Below are 22,741 nucleotides of genomic sequence, written 5' to 3'. Positions count from 1 at the left end.
CGGACCCAGATGCCCAGCTCTCGTCACGTTCCTCCCTGAAGGCCCAGGAGAATCTGTTGCATTTCTTTAAGAGACAGGCCCTCATCCCTTTCTCTCTCTCTCTCTCTCTCTCTCTCTCTCTTTATTCCCTTGGCTTTTTAAACCCAGACATTTTCACCAAAAGCAGGCACGTGCAAAAAGAAGCCACCTTTGTCACGACATGAAGCTCCCTCATCAAGCCACTGAGGTCTAAACTGCCTCCTAATTAATATTAACCCTCCAAATCAGAGTCATGCTCAGAAAACCTTGGATGAAGAGACACAGGGTGGGAGAGGAGTCTCCAATTTTCTTCTTACTTCATCTGGAAAATTAAGAGCACCGCTGATTTGAACAAGAAATCATCAAGGAAAGCAATCACAACTCCACACGGCCCGTAGCGCGATGGACTTGGATGTATAACCTGCCACTCTCGTGCCCTGAAATTAAAATGACTGTGGCACGAATAGCGGTGATGGCCTGGGTTTGTCCCTCCTCCTTCATCCTTAGCAAACATTAAAACCCCAACGGAAGAGTCTGGAGGAGATCAGGCTAGAGATCTTCCTTAGCTGTCACAATAAACCAGCAGAAAACTGGTCGAAGGCTCCACACCTCAGTCCACCAGATGCAGGCATTCCCCCAAGGCTCTTTACCTACGGGATAATGGTGGGTGCAGTGAACACAGAGCGCTGGAGGGGGAGGGGTGTCTGGCGACCCTCCACTCCAGACCCAACATTTATTTGCTGTTTCTGCATTAATTACAATAAACTGCTTCATAGCCTAGCAATCACTTAATGGAGCAACAAATACGGCTTTTTCCCTATAATTAGTCAATGTAATCTACTACTAGTTCCCTCCTCCAGGCCACCCCTTTCCATCTTCTACATGCTAACACTCACACACACCCCATTCCCCCAGCCCAGGATCCACTTAAAATCATAACCTTGCTCTCCATTTCCAGCAACACCTGGCCGGTGGATTCCTCCTGACAGGTATGAAGTGCAGGGGACGAGTTTGGAAATGAGCAAAGAGATGAGGACAGGCAAACTGCAGATGCCCTAAGATGCGGGGGGCTCTCCCATCCCCCGCAGAAGATTTGAGGGTCAGGGACCCAGCAGGCGATAGCTGGGACCCGTGGGCATTTCCTGGAGCACTGCCAAACGGACTCCCATTCACATGACTGAACTCACGGGCTTGTGGATCAAAACCTAATATTTCAAGTCCCCAAGTAAAAGTTCTGTGAAAAGGTCACACCCCCCATCCCAAGGTTCTCCCTCCCTCCCAACTGTCCTCACTCACAGCTGGGAGCCCGTCTTTCCCTGAAGTTATTCCTTCCTTCTAAGCATCCCCCAAACCTCTTCAACCACCCAGCCAGTGCTTCTAGGGACCACCGAGGGTCAAAGGAACAAGCCCACCTTCAAAGACTTGCTGATACCATCTAAGGTTCCTGACAAAATAAAAGTACTGCCTTACGCTTGAAAATCTGGGTAGATTGAGGCTACCAACATCCCTTTCTTAAGATCTGCTTCTCTCCACTCAGCGCGCTAAGGACTTATCGGCTGACTTTTATTCTCATCTCCAATAAGAACAGAACACTTTGCATCTCCCTCAGTTTCAAGATACAAAAGAAAACAAAAAAATTCCCTGGTCACGGGGAAGAAATTAACATGTTCTGAGTGTCAACCATACACCAGGTGCCTTATCTACAGTGTCTCATTTCAGACCCACAACTCTATCATCCAGTTTTTTAGGTGCAGAATTGAAGCTCAGAAAAGTGTGGACACCTTTCTAAGGTCACAGAGTTAGTGCAGCGAGATTCAGACTAGGTCCCTGTGAGCCCAAAGGCTGTGCTCTTATCAAACAACAAGCCTCGTGTGTTACAGCACACGCGCTTGTCCGGATCCAAATCACATGCAATTCCACTCAAGTCGTATATATTCATATACGAGCACAATCCACGTGTGTGTGTGTGTATATGCTCTTTTGTAGTTCTCGAATATTACATTAAAAAAATAGTAAGGCAGAAGACTGCTGTCCTTAAAACAATTCTCCAACTACCAAGGCAGTCATTTTGCCAAACCTGCCATAGGACATCACCCTTCCTGACAACACGGTAACTCACAAATCACAGCGCCGGGCGCCAGACACTGTCCTTAACACTTTAAATGTTAAGTCATGCAATCCTCACAACAACCCCACGAACACTACGTCCATTTTACAGATGACAAAACTAAGGCACAGAATACTCAGATAACTTGCGCGAGGTCACATAGCCGCTAAGTGGCAGAGCAAGGATTCAAACTCAGCCGAGTTCCAGAGCCCATGCTCTTAAACATTAAGCCATACGACCTCAACAGAGAGGAATAAAATTAACAAAGTCAATGAGTCAATGCAGGGTGGGGGACGGAGTGAGATCAGGCCTACATTTGGAGCTTTCTCCTCCATATTTTCAGCCCCAAACCTGTATGACCCCAACTCATTCCCAAGCTGGTCTCACGACTTCTCTAACATGGAATAATTGTTCCATTCAAACTCTCCTTGTCAGTACCTAAGACAAGAGCCCAGAGGGCCTGAGGAGCCGGTCTCTAGGCAGCTTTTAAAGCCCCTGCACAGGGGGAGATGTTTGAGGATGTTTGAGTTCAAACCCCCAAAGCACTTCCTGACACTTGGGGGGTTTTGTCTAGAGAGCCCTGAAAAATGGTCACTTCCCAGAAGCACCATCGGTCCTTCTCCGGGGATGCCGGGCGGGTCTGATCATTCTCACTCCATCATCTCCTACAGCTTGGGGAAGAACTCAGGTGACTGTTTCCACGGTACCTTCTGCTTAATCCACTGGGGTCACGCCGAAGAGGGGCAGCGAGGAGAACTGACGCTGTGAATGCACAGGCTTTGAGCAAACAGGATGATGTGGCGATAAAGGCAATCACAACATGCTAACGTGGCAGCGAGCCAAACACGAGCTGCCCAGGCAGGACTTGTGCTCAAAAGCACTTTAATAGAATTCTTTCAGCAAGTGCAGCAGAAAAATTCATAATGAGGTTCCCCCTCCCCACTGTGTCGGTCAGGTTCTACAGTTGTGTGGATCCAGTGAAGAATCACTTTTAACAAGGATATGGGACACGTACGGACGTTAACCTGAACATCGTGTACTGCAGGGAAAAACAATGATCAAATCAGTGGATTTTTCTTTTCAAAGTGATTTAAGTAAGGCATTCTGCCATAATCAGCTTTACTACCCCTATTAGCACAGGAAAACAAGTTCTGAACCTGGCTCCCTAGTGAAAAACACAAAATTTGTATCATTAAAATTATACTTGTGAAATTCAAACACACTTTCATTTCCTAAGGGTCCCCTAATCAAGTCAGAAGTTCTTACTAAAACCAATTATCTGCTTTGAAAACAGAAGAGGAAACAGATACATGTAGCAGTCTTGTGGAGATTCACAGCCCAATCTTTTCCTAGGTTCAAGCATCCTAATTTGGCCATTTTTCCCCAGGTAAGAGAGACAATGAACCTACTGGCTGGCTTTTATTAAGCGTTATGTGTGTAAGTTTAACCATTTTTGTTTGCCTTTAGGTACAAAAATGACATATTCGAGAGATATTCCAGAGGGAACTGAGTTGAAAGGAAAAAAAAGCAAAAACAGGCATGGGCCAATAAATACACACTGTATTTCCACGCACCCAGCCCACTCCAGGTCCCAGGTAGATTTTTTTTCTTAAAAATCTCACAGCAGATTTTTTGTGTGTGTGTGGTACGCGGGCCTCTCACTGCTGTGGCCTCTCCCGTTGCGGAGCACAGGCTCCGGACGTGCAGGCTCAGCGGCCATGGCTCACGGGCCCATCCGCTCCGCGGCATGTGGGATCTTCCCGGACCGGGGGACAAACCCGTGTCCCCGGCATCGGCAGGCGGACTCTCAACCACTGCGCCAGCAGGGAATCCCCTCAGAGCAGATTTTCAAACACTTGCCCATTACTCTTTAGAAGGCTCATGTCAAAACCAGGATGAGGAATCAGATAGACATTCCAGCCTCATTTCTGGAAGTGCCTGACAACCAGGCCAGGCACACCCTCCCAAGGTCCTATCCAGTAAGGCAGCAAGACTCGGGCTCCCCACCTCCTTACCAGGTAATCTACCTGAAATGTTGCAGCTTTTCTTGAGTAACTGGAAATTCTTGCACAAGACCAACATGGAAATACTCTCTAAGGCACTAAAATATTTAAGAAGCAGTTGTTGCAATGTTCCATCTATACCATCAATATGAAATGTTATCAGGCTAGGGCTTTAAAAAAAAAAAAAAGCCATTGGCCAACAGGCCTTCTCTTCCTGCCTCCCTGGAATCCATCTCAGAGATGAGGATATTGGCCCTGGTGCTCCAAGGCGGCCTCACCAGCCACCCACCCAGGCCCCAGCAGATGCTCAGAAGGTAAAACAAAATGCCTCCCGGTTGAAAACTTGACTTTTCAGTAAGTGGGATACAGCCCTTGCCACACATGGCCTCTCGAGGGTGGAGAATGCTGCAGCCACCTGAGCAGGATTTGGCGTTACAACTTTCATTGGAAGACAGGAAACTCGAGTGCGTCGTGCACACACACACGTGTGCAGAAGGAGGCACGCTCAGCAGAGGGCAAGTCCTGGGAACCGCTCTACCTCGCTGGACAGTTGCCCCCCTCCCACTGGAGCCGTCACCTCATTAATGTCAGTCAGCGTCACATTTTGCTACACTAGGTCTTCCTGCACTCTGTTCCTGCAGGCTGCCCGAAGCCGGCTGCCCTTGTAAACTTCTGCTCCTTGGGAAACGATCAAAAGCTTGAATTGGAGAAAAGAAAAAAAAAAAACTTTCCGCGGGCCTCTCTGCTCACGCTTTCCCCTCCAGTTTCTTCTCTTTGGTGCTTTATTCAAAATTATTACACACACAAACCACACTCTGAAAGTCACTTACAACAGGCCGGCTTTAAAAAGAAAAAACAAGCTAGCGATTGCAGGGGCCTGTCTATTTGCAATTGCCCAAAGAGAATAATTCATTTCGGTGGAGGATACAGATGAAGCCCTGAATACATTCCCACACCGTTTTCTGCCCTTCAAAACAATAAAAATGTAAAAACCCAGACGAAAGAAGGCCCGGGGTGGCATGAACAGACTCTCTTGACCCCCAAGGAATTTATTCTCCTGGATCTTCTAAAGCACTCTGTCCCCGGAATGCATCATCAAGACCATTTTATTAGATTTTTCTAAACCCTTGAAATTGTCACATAATTGAAACAGAAACAGCAATTTAGAGCTCTGAATGGATTTCTTAAAAAGAAGACTCTGGGCCGGCCCAATATCCCCTCCTTGGCCGCTGTTGTCCCTAACCTAAATTTAAGGCCCTTGCGTACAAAGCCCTATTTATCTTTTAAATCCTCCCCTGCCATAAAAGTTACACGTTCCCCTAATGCCTTAGATTTCAGGACATTTGGGTGAAACTCATCCCAGACAACAGGCTAAAAAAAGAATCCATTAGCATTAACTTGCCTGTCACAGCCAGTGACAAATAAATGAATGTGATGCTTTCAGATCAGTCATTGGTGGAACTACCCCCAGGCAGATAAAGACCAGGACTGGGAGACAGAGGCTCACAGGGACACCTCTCACACAGCGGTGTCTCGGCTGTCCCCCCGCTGCTCCCCAGGACTCCTCTCTCAGAAGCAGCAAAAACACGCATCAGATGCAGAAAAGGAAATGCACTCCCAATGCCCACGGAGCATCCCCAAGATAAAGGATGCTCCCTTCGAGAGCCAGGACCCCAGAAGGAGACCAAGCCACTGACACAGAATTTCCCAAATCTCAACATGCTGTTCTATCCATCACCCCTAGAAAGGGCCAACAGTACCAATCAACCCATGAGCTACTAGGTAAGGGCCTGTTACAATCTGGGCAGTGCCGTCTCTGGGGACAGTAACAGATGCCTACACTGGACCCTCTATGTGCAGATATCACCCTAGGCCCTTCATATGTGTTAACCTACTTAATTCCCTGAACAATTCTAGGATGTAGGAAATATTAAAATCCTCATTTTACAGATGAAGAAACGCAGGCGCAAAACCATTAAGTGATTTGTCTAAAACTCCGTAGCTAGTCAGTGGCATTGAACTGTGCTAAACAGGTTCTTACAAAATAGGCAATAGAAACTAAATTGAAACTTCCTGACCAGAGGAGAACAAACGCTACTTCTCAGCCTGAGCGTTTTATAATACTCAGGCAAAGGGCAAGAACCTAAAATCTACCCACTCGTGTTGGATGCAGTGGGGCTGAGTGGCTAAGAGGGCAAAGGGACTTGGGATTCAGACAGACTTCAGACCAAAGGCCAACCCTGACCCTTACTAGTTCTGTGGCCCTAGGAAAGCTTCTTATTCCCCTCGGACTCAGTTTCCCCACCTGTCAAATGGAGAGAATACCAACTAATGCCAAGGACTGTTGTAAGGACTAAATTAAAGATTAAACAGATAGAGGCTCATACGGTTCCTTGAACATATACTGAAACACAATATGTGACAGTCATTATTCTGAGTTTAAGACTTTTCTTTCTGATTATTCAAATAAAATAAAGAAGTACCCTCCCTAAGAATAACTTCCCAGAGAGCTGGGAGCTTGATGCTATCTACCCTTGAAGGAGAGGGTGAAAAGGGACACCTTGTTTTTTTGGGAGCCAAATACTGTCCCAACTGGACCAACCATCCTCAGCTGCTACTACAATGTACTACGGGGGGACTCGGGCCCAAGACCCCGCCTGTTCACACCTCTCACACCGCACGGAAGGCAGAAGTCAGGATTCCAAAACCTCATGTCCCGCACACTAGGCAGCCACTCACCCAAGGTGACCCCAAGCAGACGCCACCTATGAAATCACAGGTCAGAGGTCAGGATGCTCTGAGCCACAGAGCAGCTACTGGTGTCATACAATCTGTGATTTCCAAACCTCAGTGTCTACACGCGGTAAGGTCAAGATCACAAGGACAAAACTTTGGAATTCTGTCTATATCACGGTCCCTTGTTAAGGAGGCAAAAAGGAGAGGAGGGGATAAGGCGGAAATAAGAGAACGATAGAGCTCTCTGTAGCTGCCACACACCCCACAGATCAGGGGTGGTATCTGCCCAGAACATCACTCCTAAGAAAGGGTCGAAAGAACGCAGGATGAATTATGCTTAAGGCACAAGTCCAGGGCGGGAAGTTCCCCATGAAACAGCAGAGCCACAGTCCTATCAGGGGCCCAGCCTCTACATGGGTCCAAAAGAGCTCGGCACACTGTACGGAGCAGCTCCACGGTCCTGCACGCGCACAACAGGTGCCCCAGCGTCTGCCCAGCAAAGCACAGCTGCATCTGCTTGGCCTGGCATTCAAGGCCTTCCACGAGCTGGCCCAGCCGGTCAACGGGGCCCCATCCTAGAGCACCGGGCAGCACACACCCTTTTCCTGCAGCTCTAGGTCCTGACCTCCTGGCCCCCAGTAGGAAGAACTGCATTCCTGCCATTCTTCCTTCCTACCTGTTCTTCAAAATCTGGGGCAAAAACCACCTCCCCCAAGGGACTATCTTCACTCCTCCTCCTTCGAAATGCTGTTCCGACCTCTCTTACCGTGCTTATTGAATCCTCTCCTGTAGCACGGGCAGCACCCCGTCCTTCCAACCTAGAGGTAAGACCCCTGAAGACAAGCGCTGTGTCTCCTTTGTCATCCTGCATTATTCTATCTAAATGGAGGTCACAGAGTGCAAAAGAGCACGACTAAAAGCTGAGGGTTATTTTTTAATTAGTAAAATATGCTTGTGCCTTTATTGTCCAGTAGAGGCAATAAGGCATGAACCTAAGGAACTATAAAACCCAGAACAAAGCACCTAACACAGAGGTTGGTCCCCGGTGCTGGGCAGAGACTGGGAAATGATTACTGAACACTGAATGTGGCATCTGAATGTATTAAAGACATGGCCAGTGCCCACCCCCATCACTCTTACCCTGCTGAGGTTCTCACACCGGCCGGTGTGTTGTATACGTTGCTCACCGCTTCTTTGCCCCACCAGAGTGAAAGCCCCACGAGGGCAGGGCCTTTGTCTTATTCTCCACACCATCCCCAGAACCATACACAAGTGTCTGGCACATGGCAGGTACTCAGTAACGTTTGGTGAATAAACGAATGAATGAGTGAGTGCCCGGCACAATTGCCTAATGGATGCATCAATACGGTTTTTGCTAATTTATTACTGTTGGAAGGGCCATAACCAAAGAAAAGGTAAAGTGCTGTGAAAATCCAGAGAAAGGAGTATTACGTCCAAGAAGAAGCAGGGACAGCTTCATGGAAAAGGTAACGACCAACTCGGGCTTTGAAAGAGGGGTCTGTTTTGTACAGCAGAGAGACGGAAGGGCAGTGCAGATGGGGACCCACAATAGGGCAGCTCTTCAGAGAAGGCGGAACACTCAGGTTCTAAGCAGCGAAAGGTTAGATGAGTTGGGGAACAGGCTGGAAGAAGACCCCCATACAGATCTTGAAGGACCTTGCCGCCCAGGCTAAGTTTAAAGTTTGTTCGGTGGGCATTGGGAAGCCAAGGAGGGTTTCCTAAATCCCCCCGAAAGTGGGTGCACACACAGTCAGCAAGTACAAACAATGAAAGGCGCTCTTAGTAAATGAACACACCAGATCAAACAAGAGGGCAGAAGTGAGGAGCCCCATCTCTGTTTTGTGTTCTCGGGGCTCTTGGCCGGAGAACGTTCGGGGTTTCAAAATACAAAATAGGACAAAAAGAATGGATGCAGTCTCAAGAGGCACCCAGGAGGGTCAGCGGATTCCTCAGAGCATTCTTCCTTCTCCTTCCCCGGAGGGGCACGGGGGTCTCACCTGTCCGCCAAAAACATCTGACATAGAACACACGCCCTCCAGCATCCGCGTGGACTGACCTTAACACCGAAACGAAAGCACGTGAGGAGAGGCAAAAATCCAGGGAAAGGACATTTGTAGGAGAAGGCGCCCTCCCCCCTGAGCTGACACCTGCTGCTACCGGGAACGAAGGAAGCAGCCAGGCTCCCCGAAAAGAAAGAAGCTAAGCCACTAATCCCCCGAGGCCCTCGCCGCTGCGGACGAGGGCTGCAGACACCCCACCACATCCCTGCTGGCGACAGAAACCCACCGGCAGGTCGGTTAACTGTGGCTGCCCAGATGACAGCTGCACATCACCCAGGACCTGCAAGACACTAGGAGGACCCGACCCACAGCAGCAGGGGAGGCCAGATGTCGAAAACTCACCCCTCGCCCTTGAGAAGCTGCCAAGAAACTGCTCCCCCGGAACAGGACACGGGTGCGTGAAACACCCAGGCTGCAATGAACCCATCTGGAGAGCCTTCCAGGGGGCAGGAAAACCCGGCTTCTAGCTCAGCCTTGCCACAACTTAGCTATGTGGCCTGTGACAACCGACATAACTCCCCCGAGTGTCAACTGCCTCCCCTGTGAAAAAGGGAGGCTGGATTCCACGCACTCATTTAACAACCAGCTACCAAATGCCAACCATCAGCAGCCCCCTGGCGTCAGGGGGCTTACATTCCAATGAAGAATTTCCTTAGGGCATTTGCACCACTGTGATTCTTCGTATTCTACACAAATAAGTCTATGATAATAGTATCAGCAGACCTTTGCCGGGCGCTACTTGGTGCCAGGCTACCGGCAAAGACTTCTGCATTCCCCTTGAAAGCAGCTCCAGGGACTTCCCTGGTGGTCCAGTGGCTAAGACGCTGCACTCCCAACGCAGGGGGCCCAGGGTTCGGTCCCTGGTCAGGGAACTAGATCCCACACGCGTGCCGCAACTAAGAAGCCCGCGTGCCGCAAGTAAACACGCCGCAACGATGATCCCGCGTGCCGCAACTGAGACCCAGCACAGCCTAAATAAATAAATATTTTTGAAAAAAGAAAACAGCTCCATGCGGGGTGCTCCACGATCCCAGTTTTAAAGGGGAGGAAACTGAGGCTTGGCGGGCCCGAGGTGATTTGCCCAGGGTCACCCAGCTGTGACCAAAGGCAACTGGAGATAGGCTGAACAAATGAGATCTCTCTTGATAAACAGATAAGGTTCTGGCCTCGAAAAATGAAGGAGGAAAATGGTAATCAGGGGAGTGGGGCATGCTTTATTATACTTGAGGATAATTAGGGCAGATGGTGAGTTGCGCCCAGACTCACTCTTGCCCCAAGATGCTAGGCTGTCTCTTGGTTTCTCCACACAAGAAAAAGAACCCGAAAGCTTGAGCAAAATTCTTCCAGGTAGCCAACACTTCTGCCCAAAAAGACCGACAAAAGGGTATGACATGATTGATCCCAATCATCCCCGTTTCTCCAACGGCTTCAAATGAAGTCATCTTTTTAGAGCAGCCTGACCACTTTAATCTTTAAAGATAGAGGGGAGGGAAGCTCTTACATATTTTACCAAATGAAGTCATCATCCGGAGAAACAGAAAGATACAGAACAGACCTATCTTCTTCTGATCAAAATGTACTTCACTAATTAACGGCCACTAGTCTCCAAAGAGCTTCCCCTCGACTAGTTAATAATGCCCATTATACTTCACTTGAGACGTGAACATTTCTGTCGCAAAGAGGGAGAGATGAACTGCAGGATTCAAAACCCTTCCTTGGGTTGCTGATTAAAATTCTCGTCAAAACAGATTTTTATTTATGTGATACATTAAAGAATATTATGACAGTCCTGATATGAAATCTGTTCTTCGCTGCCGCGGATTTTCTTTTGTATTCAGTTACAGTTTCTTTCCACCAGTCTTGTTTTAACACCTCCACAGAATATTTCTCTGGCAAGTGTTAGCACGGAGGGACGGCCAGAGAGCAGAGAAATGAATCTTAACTGAGAGACACGTTGACGCATCACTGACAAGCTCTACACCCAGTCCCCGAGGAGAGGCACAGCTCACCTTGCCACTGAGACCCTAACGCAAACGCACACAAGTTTTACTGGAGACAAACAATAAATAAACAAGGCTTGAGTTAACGTTCTACTCTCCTGCCAGCTGGGTTTTGGCCTCCAACACTCCCTTCAGTCTGAAATCCCCCTGGTCGGACTCAAATTCTATCGGAAAATAACCGTTGACAAGGAAGACGCTCTCTCCACACCCTGCCCCAGTTCCCAACCACCACACCCCGTCCTCAACCCCAGAACCCTCTGAAAGATGCCCTGAGGGCTCGGATGTTGAGGCACACCAGTGTCACACAATGGTATGACATCACAAGGGTTGGGCGAATCACCCAACCATGGAAGCTCGAGGTCCGGAGGTGCCGGCTGTGGTTCCGTTCCGCACAGCCTGGTGACTGCTCAGAGAGACTCCACCTGCGTACCCCTCGGGGCCCCCGCAGGACAAATGCCGGGAGAGGGCCCAGTTCTGGAGCCAGGTTACACCACTTCTCAATCCAGCTGTGCCTTGGTTTCCTCATCCAGAAAATGGAGATAATACTAGCACCCACCTCACAGGGCAGAGGTGAATACACATCACGTCCCTACCACAGTGCCTGGCACACAAACTCAATTAACACTGTCATGATTACTAGACCTCTCACAGGATCAGTGTGAGGGCCTCACAAAAATAACAAGAAAAACATTAGGTAACTAAACCCGAATGGAAAAGAATACGTATACACACGCACATGTACAACTGAATCACTTTGCTGTACACCAGAAACTAACGCAGCACTGAAAATCAACTGTACTTCAATAAAAGAAATTAAAAAAACGAAAACAGCAGATCCCACGTATGTTTTATCATACGCTAGCTCTTTTTTTAGGCACTTTACCTTTCTTAATTTATTTACTTCTCACCAAAACTCAATGAGATAGGGAAACTGAGATTTGAGGAAGTTAAAGGATTTGCCCAAATTCACAGTTAACAAGTGGCACAGCTGGGATCCAAACACAGGCTGTTAAGCTTGAAAACAACAACAACGGTGATTAAACCAACAATAATGGTGCTGGTGAGGATGAGAATGATAATTCTCAAGGCCCTGACCCTGTGCCAGGCTCTTTTACTCTTCACGACCTGCTTCTGAGGGCGTTACCGTCATCACTCCCATTTTACAGATAAGCAAACTGAGAGTAGATGATTTCTCAGTGTTGCAGGACCTGGGATTCAGATGGAGATAGTGGATAGGAGAGTTCCTTGTAAAGTAACGTGTGTCATAAAAAGTATTGTTACGAAATTCCTGGAATTCCATGGAAAGATGTCCTTCCCCGACTGGTTTAATGTTAGCTCACATCCAAAAGTCTGATAATTCACCTAAGCCAACCCAGACTCCAGGGGTGGGGGGCACACTTTGACAAGTTTGAGAAATATTGCCTCGTTTTTAAGTTCAATGCATCCGTGAAAAGCCAAATGCCAGAGTATATATTAAAATAAAATATTGTCCTCCTGGTTTTAAAAAAAATCGGGGGTTGGGGAGGAGCAGCAAGGGAGAGGAGAAAACAGGTCAAACCCATGGTTTGACCAAGTCAGGGATTTTTCCAGTTTCCCTCTAGGGTAATCTGATCCGAGTTCTCGGTGATCAAATGACTAACCTGGAAATTTGAAGATTCACATTTATGGAAGAAACAGCAATTCTTCCAAACTGAGGAAACACTGCTAATCCTGGAAGCCTTCTGAAATGTCAAGGATCACACACAGTTTGGAAAGCAACCTTTAAACACTTAATACGGTCCCAAAGTTTGTGCTCAGTACAGAAATAATCTAACCTCTTTGGTTCATTAATTCTTATTATTTGCTTAAGCTTTAGGGGGAAAAAATGCCTAAAGAAAATATTTCACTATTTTTGTTTAGAGATTTGTGTTTCCTTCGAAAGAGGGAAGGGGAAGGGAAGGGAAGGGAAGACGTGGAAGAAAGAGGGGGGAGAGAGAGAGGGAAGGGAGGGGGGAAGAGAGGGAAAGAGGAAGGGAAGGAGGCAGGGAAGGAAGAAGGAAGGAAGGAGGGAATCACATGGAAGGCTCCAACCTGAAATTCTCAAAATACCATCCACGACAGCTAACTACTTCTTCATTAATGTACAGAACCATTCCTTCCTTTGCACGGCTCAAAGGTTCCACTTCTGGGAGACCATGCTTAAAGAAATAAACTGAATTTGCTAAAACCACAGCACTATCCCTTTATGACCTACAGTCAAACGCTTCACCTTTTCCCCTTTCCCTTAAAAGAGTGCCAAGACCACAAGATGCGGGAAAAGTATTTCTTCCGATATTACCCGGGGAAGAGAAAAGTATAATTAAAAAGTGCAAATTTAGTGTGGAAGCCATAGGCCCTTTAAATTTCACCTTAAGCTTTATGCAGCTGTGATATTGTAGCCACACCTGGCAAGCTCAGTGAAAATTATGTTAACTACACACTTGGGAAAAGGTGAAGGCCTATCTCAAGCCTTTTAGCAAGCTTTGTAGTACCACTCCTACAAAGGGACGACGTTTCCAGCACTTCTCCGCCCAGGCACCAGGACCTGCACCAAAGAGCAGCACTGCTGGCTTCAAGTGTGCCCAGATTTACCCAACCTACCTGAAACCAATACATCCAAACACTTCCTGTCAGATTGAGGGCTTCACGGGTCTACAAAGTTGTTGTTCCAATAAAGGACAAGCTGTTTACTTAAATTCTACTCCCCTCCATAAACTCTAAGTTGTAAGACCTCAGAAGAGCACCCTCCAACAAAGAGTCACGAGTAAATATCCAACTTTTCCTGATATGATCTCAGCGATGCTTAAAAAATAAATAGAACACTTGCATAAATATTGCAACAGATGGAGCTATGTCCTCCCAGGAAGGATCGGGCTTGCCCCTGCCCCCAGCTGGATGCTCAGAACCCACCTGGGGACAGCTGACTTGCAGGCGCACGGTTATTTCACAGAGCGCCTGCCCTGGCCTCTCCACGGCCACGCGCTGATACCCTGAAGAAACGGTGTACACCAGGTTTCAACGCTTCCTTGCCAGTGCTCTGTTGGAAACTTGAAATCCTTGGCAACCACCTCGGAGTGCTAAAATCCTATTACTGATTCTCCTACTTACCTTGGGTTGCGCTCGACGAGGAAATGCAACTTTGGGGTCAATCTGGGGAAAAAATGCAAAAGCAGGAGTCAGCTGCATGACTTTGAGGGGAGAAAAACATTTCTGACTAATCACCTAGTCATTAATCACTCATTTCTCAGGCTTTTAACCCAGCTTTTAGTAACTTCTCAGGCAACTTAAAAGCTTCCTTAAAGTTTGATCTAAACTGCAACCGTCTCTCCCAAAATGTAACAAACACAGTGAGCCTTTCTGAAACATCCCACCATGAATTTCAATGTGTAGTGCTGTAATACACCAGATCTCATGTGTTCTTATTTAGGCAAGGGCTTTGCTTGCATTAGGGCTTCATGCATCTAATTTGCAATGCATGGCTGGGAGAAAAGATGAGAACATCACCACTGGAAAAAAAAAAAAAAAACATAACCTGAAATTTACATGGAAGACCCTTCCAGCAGCACGGAACTGGATGGTAGGTCTTCTCAATGATAACTAAACAACACGGGGGGGAAGGGGATTCCAAAATTTTTTTAAGCCAACAATGTCCAAAAAACTCCCCATCGACATGAAACACCATGCTCTGCTTGAATTAATTCACTCATCTCGGCAAAAGTAAACCTAAGATAAATCAAAAGGATAGTTCTTTCTGTAGTTATACCTCAAAAGAAAGCAGGTGTCAAAAACTACAGAGCCCGAGTGGGTTCTTAAAAATAATAAATTAAAATAAATGGAAACATCGGAGATAAATGCACCTGGATTTTCAAAATCACAGGGGGTAAAAATCTATGAGCAACCTAAACCCATATTAGAAAAGTATGGGGAGAGGATAAAAACAAACAAAAAAAATTACTGAAAAAAAGCAGTCAGAATCTAGCGCAACACTTGGGATACTCCCGCTACCCCCCAACCCCAGTCTGAATGGAAAAACTACCAGTACACCAGATCAGACAGACATCTGCATATCTGAATCAGGGACTGGCTTTAAAACTCTGAACAATTCCCACGGAAGCATTTGAGTCTAATAGGCTGATCTGGGGTGGGGGGGAGTTGTTGGACAGAAAATATGGGTAAGGAAAGAATGAAAAAATATTCCCATTGTTAGTTTTCATTAGTTTTCTAAATGTCACAAATCTCTGGGTAAAATTCAACACGGAGCGTGGCAGGAATACAGCTACAAGTTATTTATTTATCCGCTTTGGCTTTCATATTAAAATTTTCCCCTTTTAAAATGTAAATCTCAACCTTGTTTTCAGTTCTGCCATGGGGGGCGGGGGCGGGGAGAGTAATGCTTTGGGAAAAAGCACAGAGGAGGGGGAAAGTCACACCAGAGCTAACTCTGTTCCCAGACTTAACAGCCCCTAGGACCTAACCAGTAAGACATAAAGATTCACCACTTTTATTAAGGTAGTTTAAAGACCTCATAAAAGTCTGCAGCATGTTTTCCACCTTTAAACATCACCTGAGAAATGAGAGATTACTTTGCAAAAACTAAAACAGACAAAAATCTCTGATCTAGTAAACTACCCTTTCATGGAGATTAACATTACCACAGCTACAGGTATATTCAGCACAGACTAGGAGCTGTCGACAGGAGAAATACAACAGGTGTGGATTTTCCATTCTGTTGACCAAACGTAAGACAGATATGTCTTTTCATAAACACTCTCCCGAAGATTTTTTTTCTTTTTTAGCTGGTCAGCACACAACTGCAATAGTAAGTCACCTTGTTTGTGGGGTAAAAGGTGAGGAACGTGTCAGAGGTGAGGGAGCCAGAGGAGAGCAGGGAGAAGTAAAGAAAGCAGGCCGCTAAAAAATTATATATATCTAAAGTTACAAAACTCGAAGCCAATTCAGAACTCCTGTATAGGGTATTGCGGTAACAGCGTGTTACACCACAATGAGAGATCTTCTGTGGGCCAAGTGTACACGCTGAGATCTTAAAAGGAGAGGACGGGTCGAGAGGAGTAAGGCAAATCCCAACCTTTTGTACATCCCTGTCAACTGTTTTTTAAAAACGAACGAAAAAAAAAACTACCAAAAATGAAAACATTAGTTAGTTAAGTACAACTCTACTTACTGTAGCTACAAATCCTCTAGGAAAAGACTAGGGTACTATTTTGGATGTGAATGGCCGTTACCTAAACAAAGCTTTTAAGGTAACAGTAAACAAGATCCTCGTTTCCATGTCAATAAACCAACCGCTTCTGCCTCCGGCACTGAACGTTGAAACAAAGTCAAAAGCTAAGTTATACTAAATAATAGTGACCAAAACATGTCTACAAACAATTAGTGAGGGAAAACCGCAGGCACTGCATCTGATACTGAGGGAGATGACCCACCAGACACCACAGAAGTCAAATACTATTAATACTTCTCCCACCCGGGATGGACACAGGGGTGAATAATAAATTCCCGAATTTGCCTTGAAATATCTTTCCTCTTTAATTTTACTAGCTTTTTGAACTGTCTAGCCAAGAAGTCAAAGAGATAAAAATTCTTCAGACATCCGTTATCACCCTGCAAACGACTGTCCCTGAAATCAAATGATCTGAAAGTGCAAAAAGGCTGGGCCACAAGCTAGGACAAGTTCAGTGCAATTAATAAAGCAACTTAAAGTGTGGGCCTCTTTTTTTTGGGGGGGGGGGCGGGGTAGGAGGCATGCACCTGACCTCTGATCAGAGAAAAAGGGTAAATTTGCAAAATCAATTCAAGGGTACCAAAGGTGGCCAGGTTCTCGTCTTCTCTGCCATTCAGTGTTAAAGCCGAAAGGGACATGAGAAGATCACCTGTTCCACTCCTTTATTTTACAGAAGAGGAAACTGAGGCCTAGAGGCAGGGAACAACTTGCCCAAGCTCTGCACTGGCAGCTGGGACTAGAGAGAGATTCCCCACCCCACCCCACCCCTACCCCAGCCCCCATCCCACTCACCCACCACAGAGAGGTGAAGTCCCCAGCGGCCCAGCACCGTATCCCAAAGTCACCTCCGGGCCCCTGCCTTAAGGCGGATGAATAAAAACCGTGGGGAAATTCTAGTAGACAAGGAAGGCAGGAGAGCCACAATAAAATGCTATGAACTCCCCTTCTTCTCCCCCATTAAATATATTATTATACACTGATACTTTCTTCCCTTCCTCTTCTGACCTTAGAGACTTTTATCCCCTCAACAATGGACTTTAAAACCTTCTAATGCTGTAAAAGTACCCACACTCAAAGGATCTGAAAAAGAAAAGAAAAAACAAACAAACAAAAAAAGAAACCACTTTGAAACCCAAGACCTTATCAGCCTTAGATTTCACACCATCTGGAGTCACCCACTGGATGCCCAGCTTGGATCTGGGAGGTATCCTTTCCTTCTCAAACCACATTCCAAATCCGAAGTGCCCAAGAGGAACCTGTTGCCTGGACTGTGATTAGTGCCCCCTCACCTCCTCCTGTCCTCAGTCCCCCTCGGCCCCCAGTCCCTCTCGGCCCCCTGTCCCCCTCGGCCATGAAGCAAGCTGTGCCTTCTAAGAGCCGATTCCCACAGCCACGGTTGGTGACGCGGGCTGGGCTCGGCTGACAAAGAAAAGTTGCCTCTGATCGGTGGTGGAGTTTCTTCTCAGGGTCCTTTGGCCCGGAAGATAGCCTCTCCCCAAGCCGACCCCTCCCCCAAGCCTAGGCCTGGCAGCATCTGGGGCTGCAGTGGGACAGGCTCTAAAAAGAAAACCCCAAATCCAGCCTTTGCGGCAAACTTTAGGACCGACATGCAACCTCTGCTTCAAAGTACCCAGTTCTCAGCACAGAAGCAAAAGAAGACACTGTCTCTTTAAATTGGGCTGTCAGTGCCCAGATCGGTCCTGAAAAGGGGCAAACGACAACAACAAGGAAAAGCAACCTACCGTCTTGGAATCTAACTCGTGGTGGGGCTGACCTAATACTTTATCTACACTTGCTGGGTCTGCGAACGTGACGAAACCGAAGCCTCTGAAATGAGACAAAGAGGGAGAAAAACAAACAAGAAAATGTGACACCATCGAGAGCAACAAGGAGCGAGCCCTAATGCAGAACGGAGAGCAAAGTTGCCCCCGCTCACCCCCACTCCCCACCCTCCCCACCCCCTCCTGCCTACAGCCCTCGGCCTCGCAAGGAAACACATCAAGGTTAATGGGGGAAGTGGAACGGGGGCAGGGCGGGTGGAGGTAACTTGGAGAACGCTGGTGTCTCCACTCTTTCGCCACCTCAGTTTCTCTCCTCCTCCTCCCCTTCCCTTTCTTTAACGCTTTGTTTTATTCCGAAGAAACCCAGGCACTTAGAGGAGATCCAACCATCTTTCTAAAGGGGCTTAAGAGTTCGGGGAGTTGGGAGTGCGGGGGAAGAAGCACACATTTAAAAAAAACCAAAAAAAACAAACAAAAAAACAACTATGTGGAAAGTGAATGAAGCTGAATGTCATTTGAAACAGGAGAAAAAGAAGCGACGGGAAAATGACTTAAAGCGGAGATGTGGGCATCTGTGAATCCAGAATTCAGCCCCAATTAACAATAACCTTTGGGGTTAATGGAGGAGGGGGGAGGATGGAGCGACGTTCGAAACCAGCCACATGCCTGAGCCCCATTCTAAATCCGCTTAGCTACTTCCGAAGACACCTCCAAAAATAACACTTAAACTTTGTTCTAAAATAAAGACAAAATCCAGAAGGGAATGCTTTACCTGGAGCGTTTCGTAGTGGGATCTCTCATGACCATACATTCTCTAATTTCTCCAAATTTGCTAAAATAGTCTCTAAGGCTATCTGTAGAAAGAGAAAGAGAGAGATTGGGGGGGGGGAGAAGGTGTGGAAAAAAAAAAGCAATGCAAATTTTGATCAAGGACAAAAACCAAAAGTAGTTTTCTGTTGTTATTCTGGGTTTTTTTTTTTTTTTTTGCACACGCGGGGGAAATTCGGCAACAGAGGTCGCGTAGAGGGCTCGGAAAGGATTTGCTATTTAAAAAAATAACCTTGCACAGGAGAAGTGGGGAGCCAATGGCGAGGGGGGGGGCTCCTACACCGGGATAACAAAGAGCAATAAAGAAGCCAAGAAGGGGGGGACCCAGGCGTCCCCCCCTCCCTCCCTTACCTGGTGAGGTCTGCCAGCTCAGTCCACCGATAAACATTTTACTAGAGGGAGAAAACATAACAGAAGTGAGCACCGATGTCAGATCGGCCATTTTGACGTGTAACTTACAAAAGCTAAAAGGAAAGCGGGGAGGGGGGGGAGCGAGCGAGCGAGAGCCCGGAGGTGGGGTGGGGGAGAAGGTGACGGCGAAATGCAATCCAAAGGTGTGTAACTTCCACGGGGGGGGGGGGGGCGCGCGGGAGGGGGGGGGCGCGGGAGATGCCCGGCTCCGCGCACCGCCGTCCCCGCCGCTGCAAGGAGAGCGAGCCCGAGGCGGCGCGGTGGGCAGCGGCTGGAAACTTACCCGGGGTCGTGCTGGGAGTCGTTGGCGCTGCCCGAGGTGCCTTGGCTCCCATTTGCCTCCATATCTGAGCCCCCCCGCCCCCCCACCCCCAAAAAACCGAGCCCCACAGCGATCGGAGCGGAGCGGCGGCCGGCTCCGAGCCCCGAGATCTCCCGCTCCCTCCTCCCCCTCCTCCTCCCCCCCGCCCGGTCTCCTCCGAATCTCTCTAAGAGCGGCGGAGCCGGGGCAGCGGCGAGAGCCGTCACACGTGGGCTCGGCTTAGCTCAGCCCCGCTGCTCGCACACCCCCCGTCCCCGCCCCCCCGGCCCATCCCCACCTCTCCCCCTCCTCCTCCCCACCCCCATCCCCTCCTCCTCCTCCCCCTCCTCCGCGGCGCACGTGGGGCGGAGTTCTAGAACGTCGTGTAACCAATGCCGGTGACGTCACGCACCCCGGTGCGGCCCCCGCCTGCCCGCGCGCGCACACTCTGCCCCCCGCTGCCCGACCCACTGGGGCGGTGCGCGAACCCCGCGGCCCGAGGAGCCCCGCCTCCGGGCGGGCCGAGCCAAGGGGAGCGCACCCCGACTTCCCTGGATCACATGGGCTGCGGGGGGCGGGTGGATCGGGGGAGGGGGGAGGCGCGGGGAGCTCGCCGCGGCTCCACACTGGGGCAGGGGAGAAGATGCCCCCCACCCCTCTAGTTCGGCCTCTCCATTCAAGTTCCCCGGACCCGGCCGCCAGGATCCGGGATGGCAACAGCCGCCTGGCCGGCTCTGCGCCCTTTTTCCAGCCACCGCGCAGAAATTTAGGTCAAGGACGTCGGGATCAAATCCAAACCCTGGCGCTCCTCGGGCAGCCGCCGAGACCCCCCAGGATCGCGGGGCTTCAGGATTGCGGAGACTCTCCCGCACAAACACCAGCCACAAGTTTTATTTTCCTTTCGCGCTGGAAGTTCTCTCTGGCTCTCGCTCCGCACCGGCACGTCTTGCGCGGCTCCCCGCCCTTACCCGGCAGAGGTACGAATCCTTGCCCGGGAAAGGTTATTTTGGAACTTTGAGGAAACTGTCGCGATTCCAGTGGTGAGAAAATGCCGAAGAAAGGGTTTCCGCGTTAATCATAGGCGCTTAAAAAATATAATAACATAGGGTTATAGAGGTCAAGGTCAAATGATCGGAGTTCAAATCAAAATTTTTTATATAGAGAGAAATAATTTGGGAGCATCTCTGGGAGGGCCGGGAAGGATGGTTATTTCAGGAAACCCCTCTCCAACCCGTTTGTTATATATATGTAATTGTTTCTATGCCGAGGTAGTAAAATGCATGAGATGTGAATAGCCCAAGCCCCCCACCATCTGGGGATGTAGCTGAGGGTGGCAGAAGGCTTCAAACACACCCCCGCCACCTTGGGAGCAGTGTGATGTGGCACAGGTCCTGGCACACAGTAGGTGCTTAATAAATGCTGACTTTTATCCTTTCCCGCGCTGAAAATTCCTAAAAGACAATTTTGTAGTTACCCAAAAACATCGCCCACTTCTCCAGCAGATTTCAGGCCGGCTAAATTCAGGCTGGATTCAATCTGTGGGGTATTTAAAACAGTAAGGATATAATTATCCTTATTGTTTTTAATTATTACAATAAATGGAGTTAATATGGCTTAAGGGGGCAACATCATTGAGTATTTGTGGTTCATCAAATACTCAAATTAATGTTAAGCATGAATTGATGCCCACTTAACACTTTTCCACTAATTTTCGTAGGATTAGGATACAGTGGAATACACTCAACACCAAAACTGTACCAAATCCACTGTGGGTCTTTGAAAAATGGACTATTTGGAAAATACCAACATCAACCAAACCCGTGAGTGACCAGGCTCTTAATCTCCCTGTCTCCTAACTTGGGATAGTTCTTCCTTGACGGCATTGATAGGGTGAGGGGAGGGTCTGAAATCAACACATGTAAAAGTCCCTTTTTCATCGAAAGCCTATATGGTTTGTGCTTGCTATCATATGATTTTTAGAAGGCACTTTAAAACTTTAAACCAGAAGCCCAAGCATTTTCCAATTCACTCCAAGCTGCTTCCCAAATCATCCGGGGTCCCATGTGTTGAAGAGCCGGTTGTTATTATGGTAATTGTTTATTATGACTATTCTCAATAACAAAATGCAGACAACAGAGCTAATGGGATTTTGTGGGGGATTTTTACACTAGAACCACAGATCATCGGAGGTGGAAAGGCCTTTCCTGATCCACCCCCCTCATTTTACGTCAGGGGCCCAGAGGAACCAAGTTTACCAGGCTACACCCTACCCACCACCTGTCAGTTCCTTAGAGGAGCTCTGGCCATCAGTCCCATGCCCTTTGGCTCTTCTGCATGCATATTTATTCTGCCCTTAACAAGGTGAGAGTGGGGTGCCCTTGTTCCTTGTTGTAGACCTACACAAGCTGAACTGAATTAAATTGCAGGAGCTAGCCCTGCAGTTGTAAAGAGGAAGTTAGATCTTAAATCACCAATTCTGCATTGCTTTTATTTATTTATTTTTAACTTATATGCAGTAACATTTACTCTTCTTGGTCTATAAGTCTGAGTTTTGACAAACGCATGGAGTCTAGTAACCATCACCATAAAGAGGTTACAGGAAGAGTCTCATTGTCCAAAATACTCACTCTTGCTGCTCTTAGTTTGTTATCATTATGCATTTCTCCTCCAGCTCACTCACTTAATGTAGCCCCTGGGTCAGGAGAATTCCAGGAGCACATCAGTCCTCCACCCTCTTAAAGTTTCAACAGCCCATGACACTGTTGGACACTGCATTCTTTGTAACTCACTCTTCCCTTGGCATCCTTGATGCCCACATTATCCTGCCTTTCCTCGTACGTCTCCTGCCTTTCCTCCTCTCTTTGCCCTGACTCCTCCACCTCTGCCTTTCCTTTAAATAGTGGTGTTCATTCTCTCCCCTAACTATACACCCTCTCTGGATGAGATCCCCTGAAGGATGGGTTAATTACTATCTACCTTCTGATGCCACTCAAATTAAAATCTCCAGCCTGCTCTCCCCACAGAACTCCAGGCTCTGGTTAATTTCCTATTCATCATTTTCACTTAGCCTTCCTTAAGTTACCCCAAACTCCACATTTCCAAAACCACATGCATGCTCGTTTCCCCTAAACCTGAACCTCTTTTAAAGTTTTCTCCATGAACAGAGCCCCAGCCATCTTAGAGACAAGGTTGACCCCTCTCCAGGTTGACACCTT

At 47.9% G+C, this 22,741-nt stretch overlaps 1 protein-coding gene across 6 annotated transcripts in view; it reads right to left on the bottom strand.

Moving 5' to 3' along the window:
- The window catches only part of MSI2 (musashi RNA binding protein 2), a 394,365-nt gene extending 374,575 nt beyond the window's left edge, over positions 1-19,790 (bottom strand). For 3 of the 6 annotated variants that reach the window (XM_032615339.1, XM_032615342.1, XM_032615344.1), the window contains exons 1-5: positions 19,509-19,790; positions 19,166-19,206; positions 18,759-18,840; positions 17,948-18,032; positions 14,072-14,113 (exon numbers count right to left, since the gene is read on the bottom strand). In XM_032615339.1, coding sequence (XP_032471230.1) covers positions 14,072-14,113; positions 17,948-18,032; positions 18,759-18,840; positions 19,166-19,206; positions 19,509-19,570 — 312 coding nt within the window. In that variant the 5' untranslated portion in view covers positions 19,571-19,790. The remainder of the gene's footprint in view (positions 1-14,071; positions 14,114-17,947; positions 18,033-18,758; positions 18,841-19,165; positions 19,207-19,508) is intronic. The other 3 variants (XR_004347246.1, XM_032615341.1, XM_032615343.1) reach the window with 2 other exon arrangements.
- Between the last annotated feature and the right edge of the window lie 2,951 nt (positions 19,791-22,741).

This window comes from Phocoena sinus, chromosome 20, assembly GCF_008692025.1.
Source record: "Phocoena sinus isolate mPhoSin1 chromosome 20, mPhoSin1.pri, whole genome shotgun sequence".
NCBI classification, from domain to species: Eukaryota; Metazoa; Chordata; class Mammalia; order Artiodactyla; family Phocoenidae; genus Phocoena; species Phocoena sinus.
Note: the sequence above shows the minus strand (reverse complement) of the source record. Positions and strands in the feature narration are given on the sequence as shown.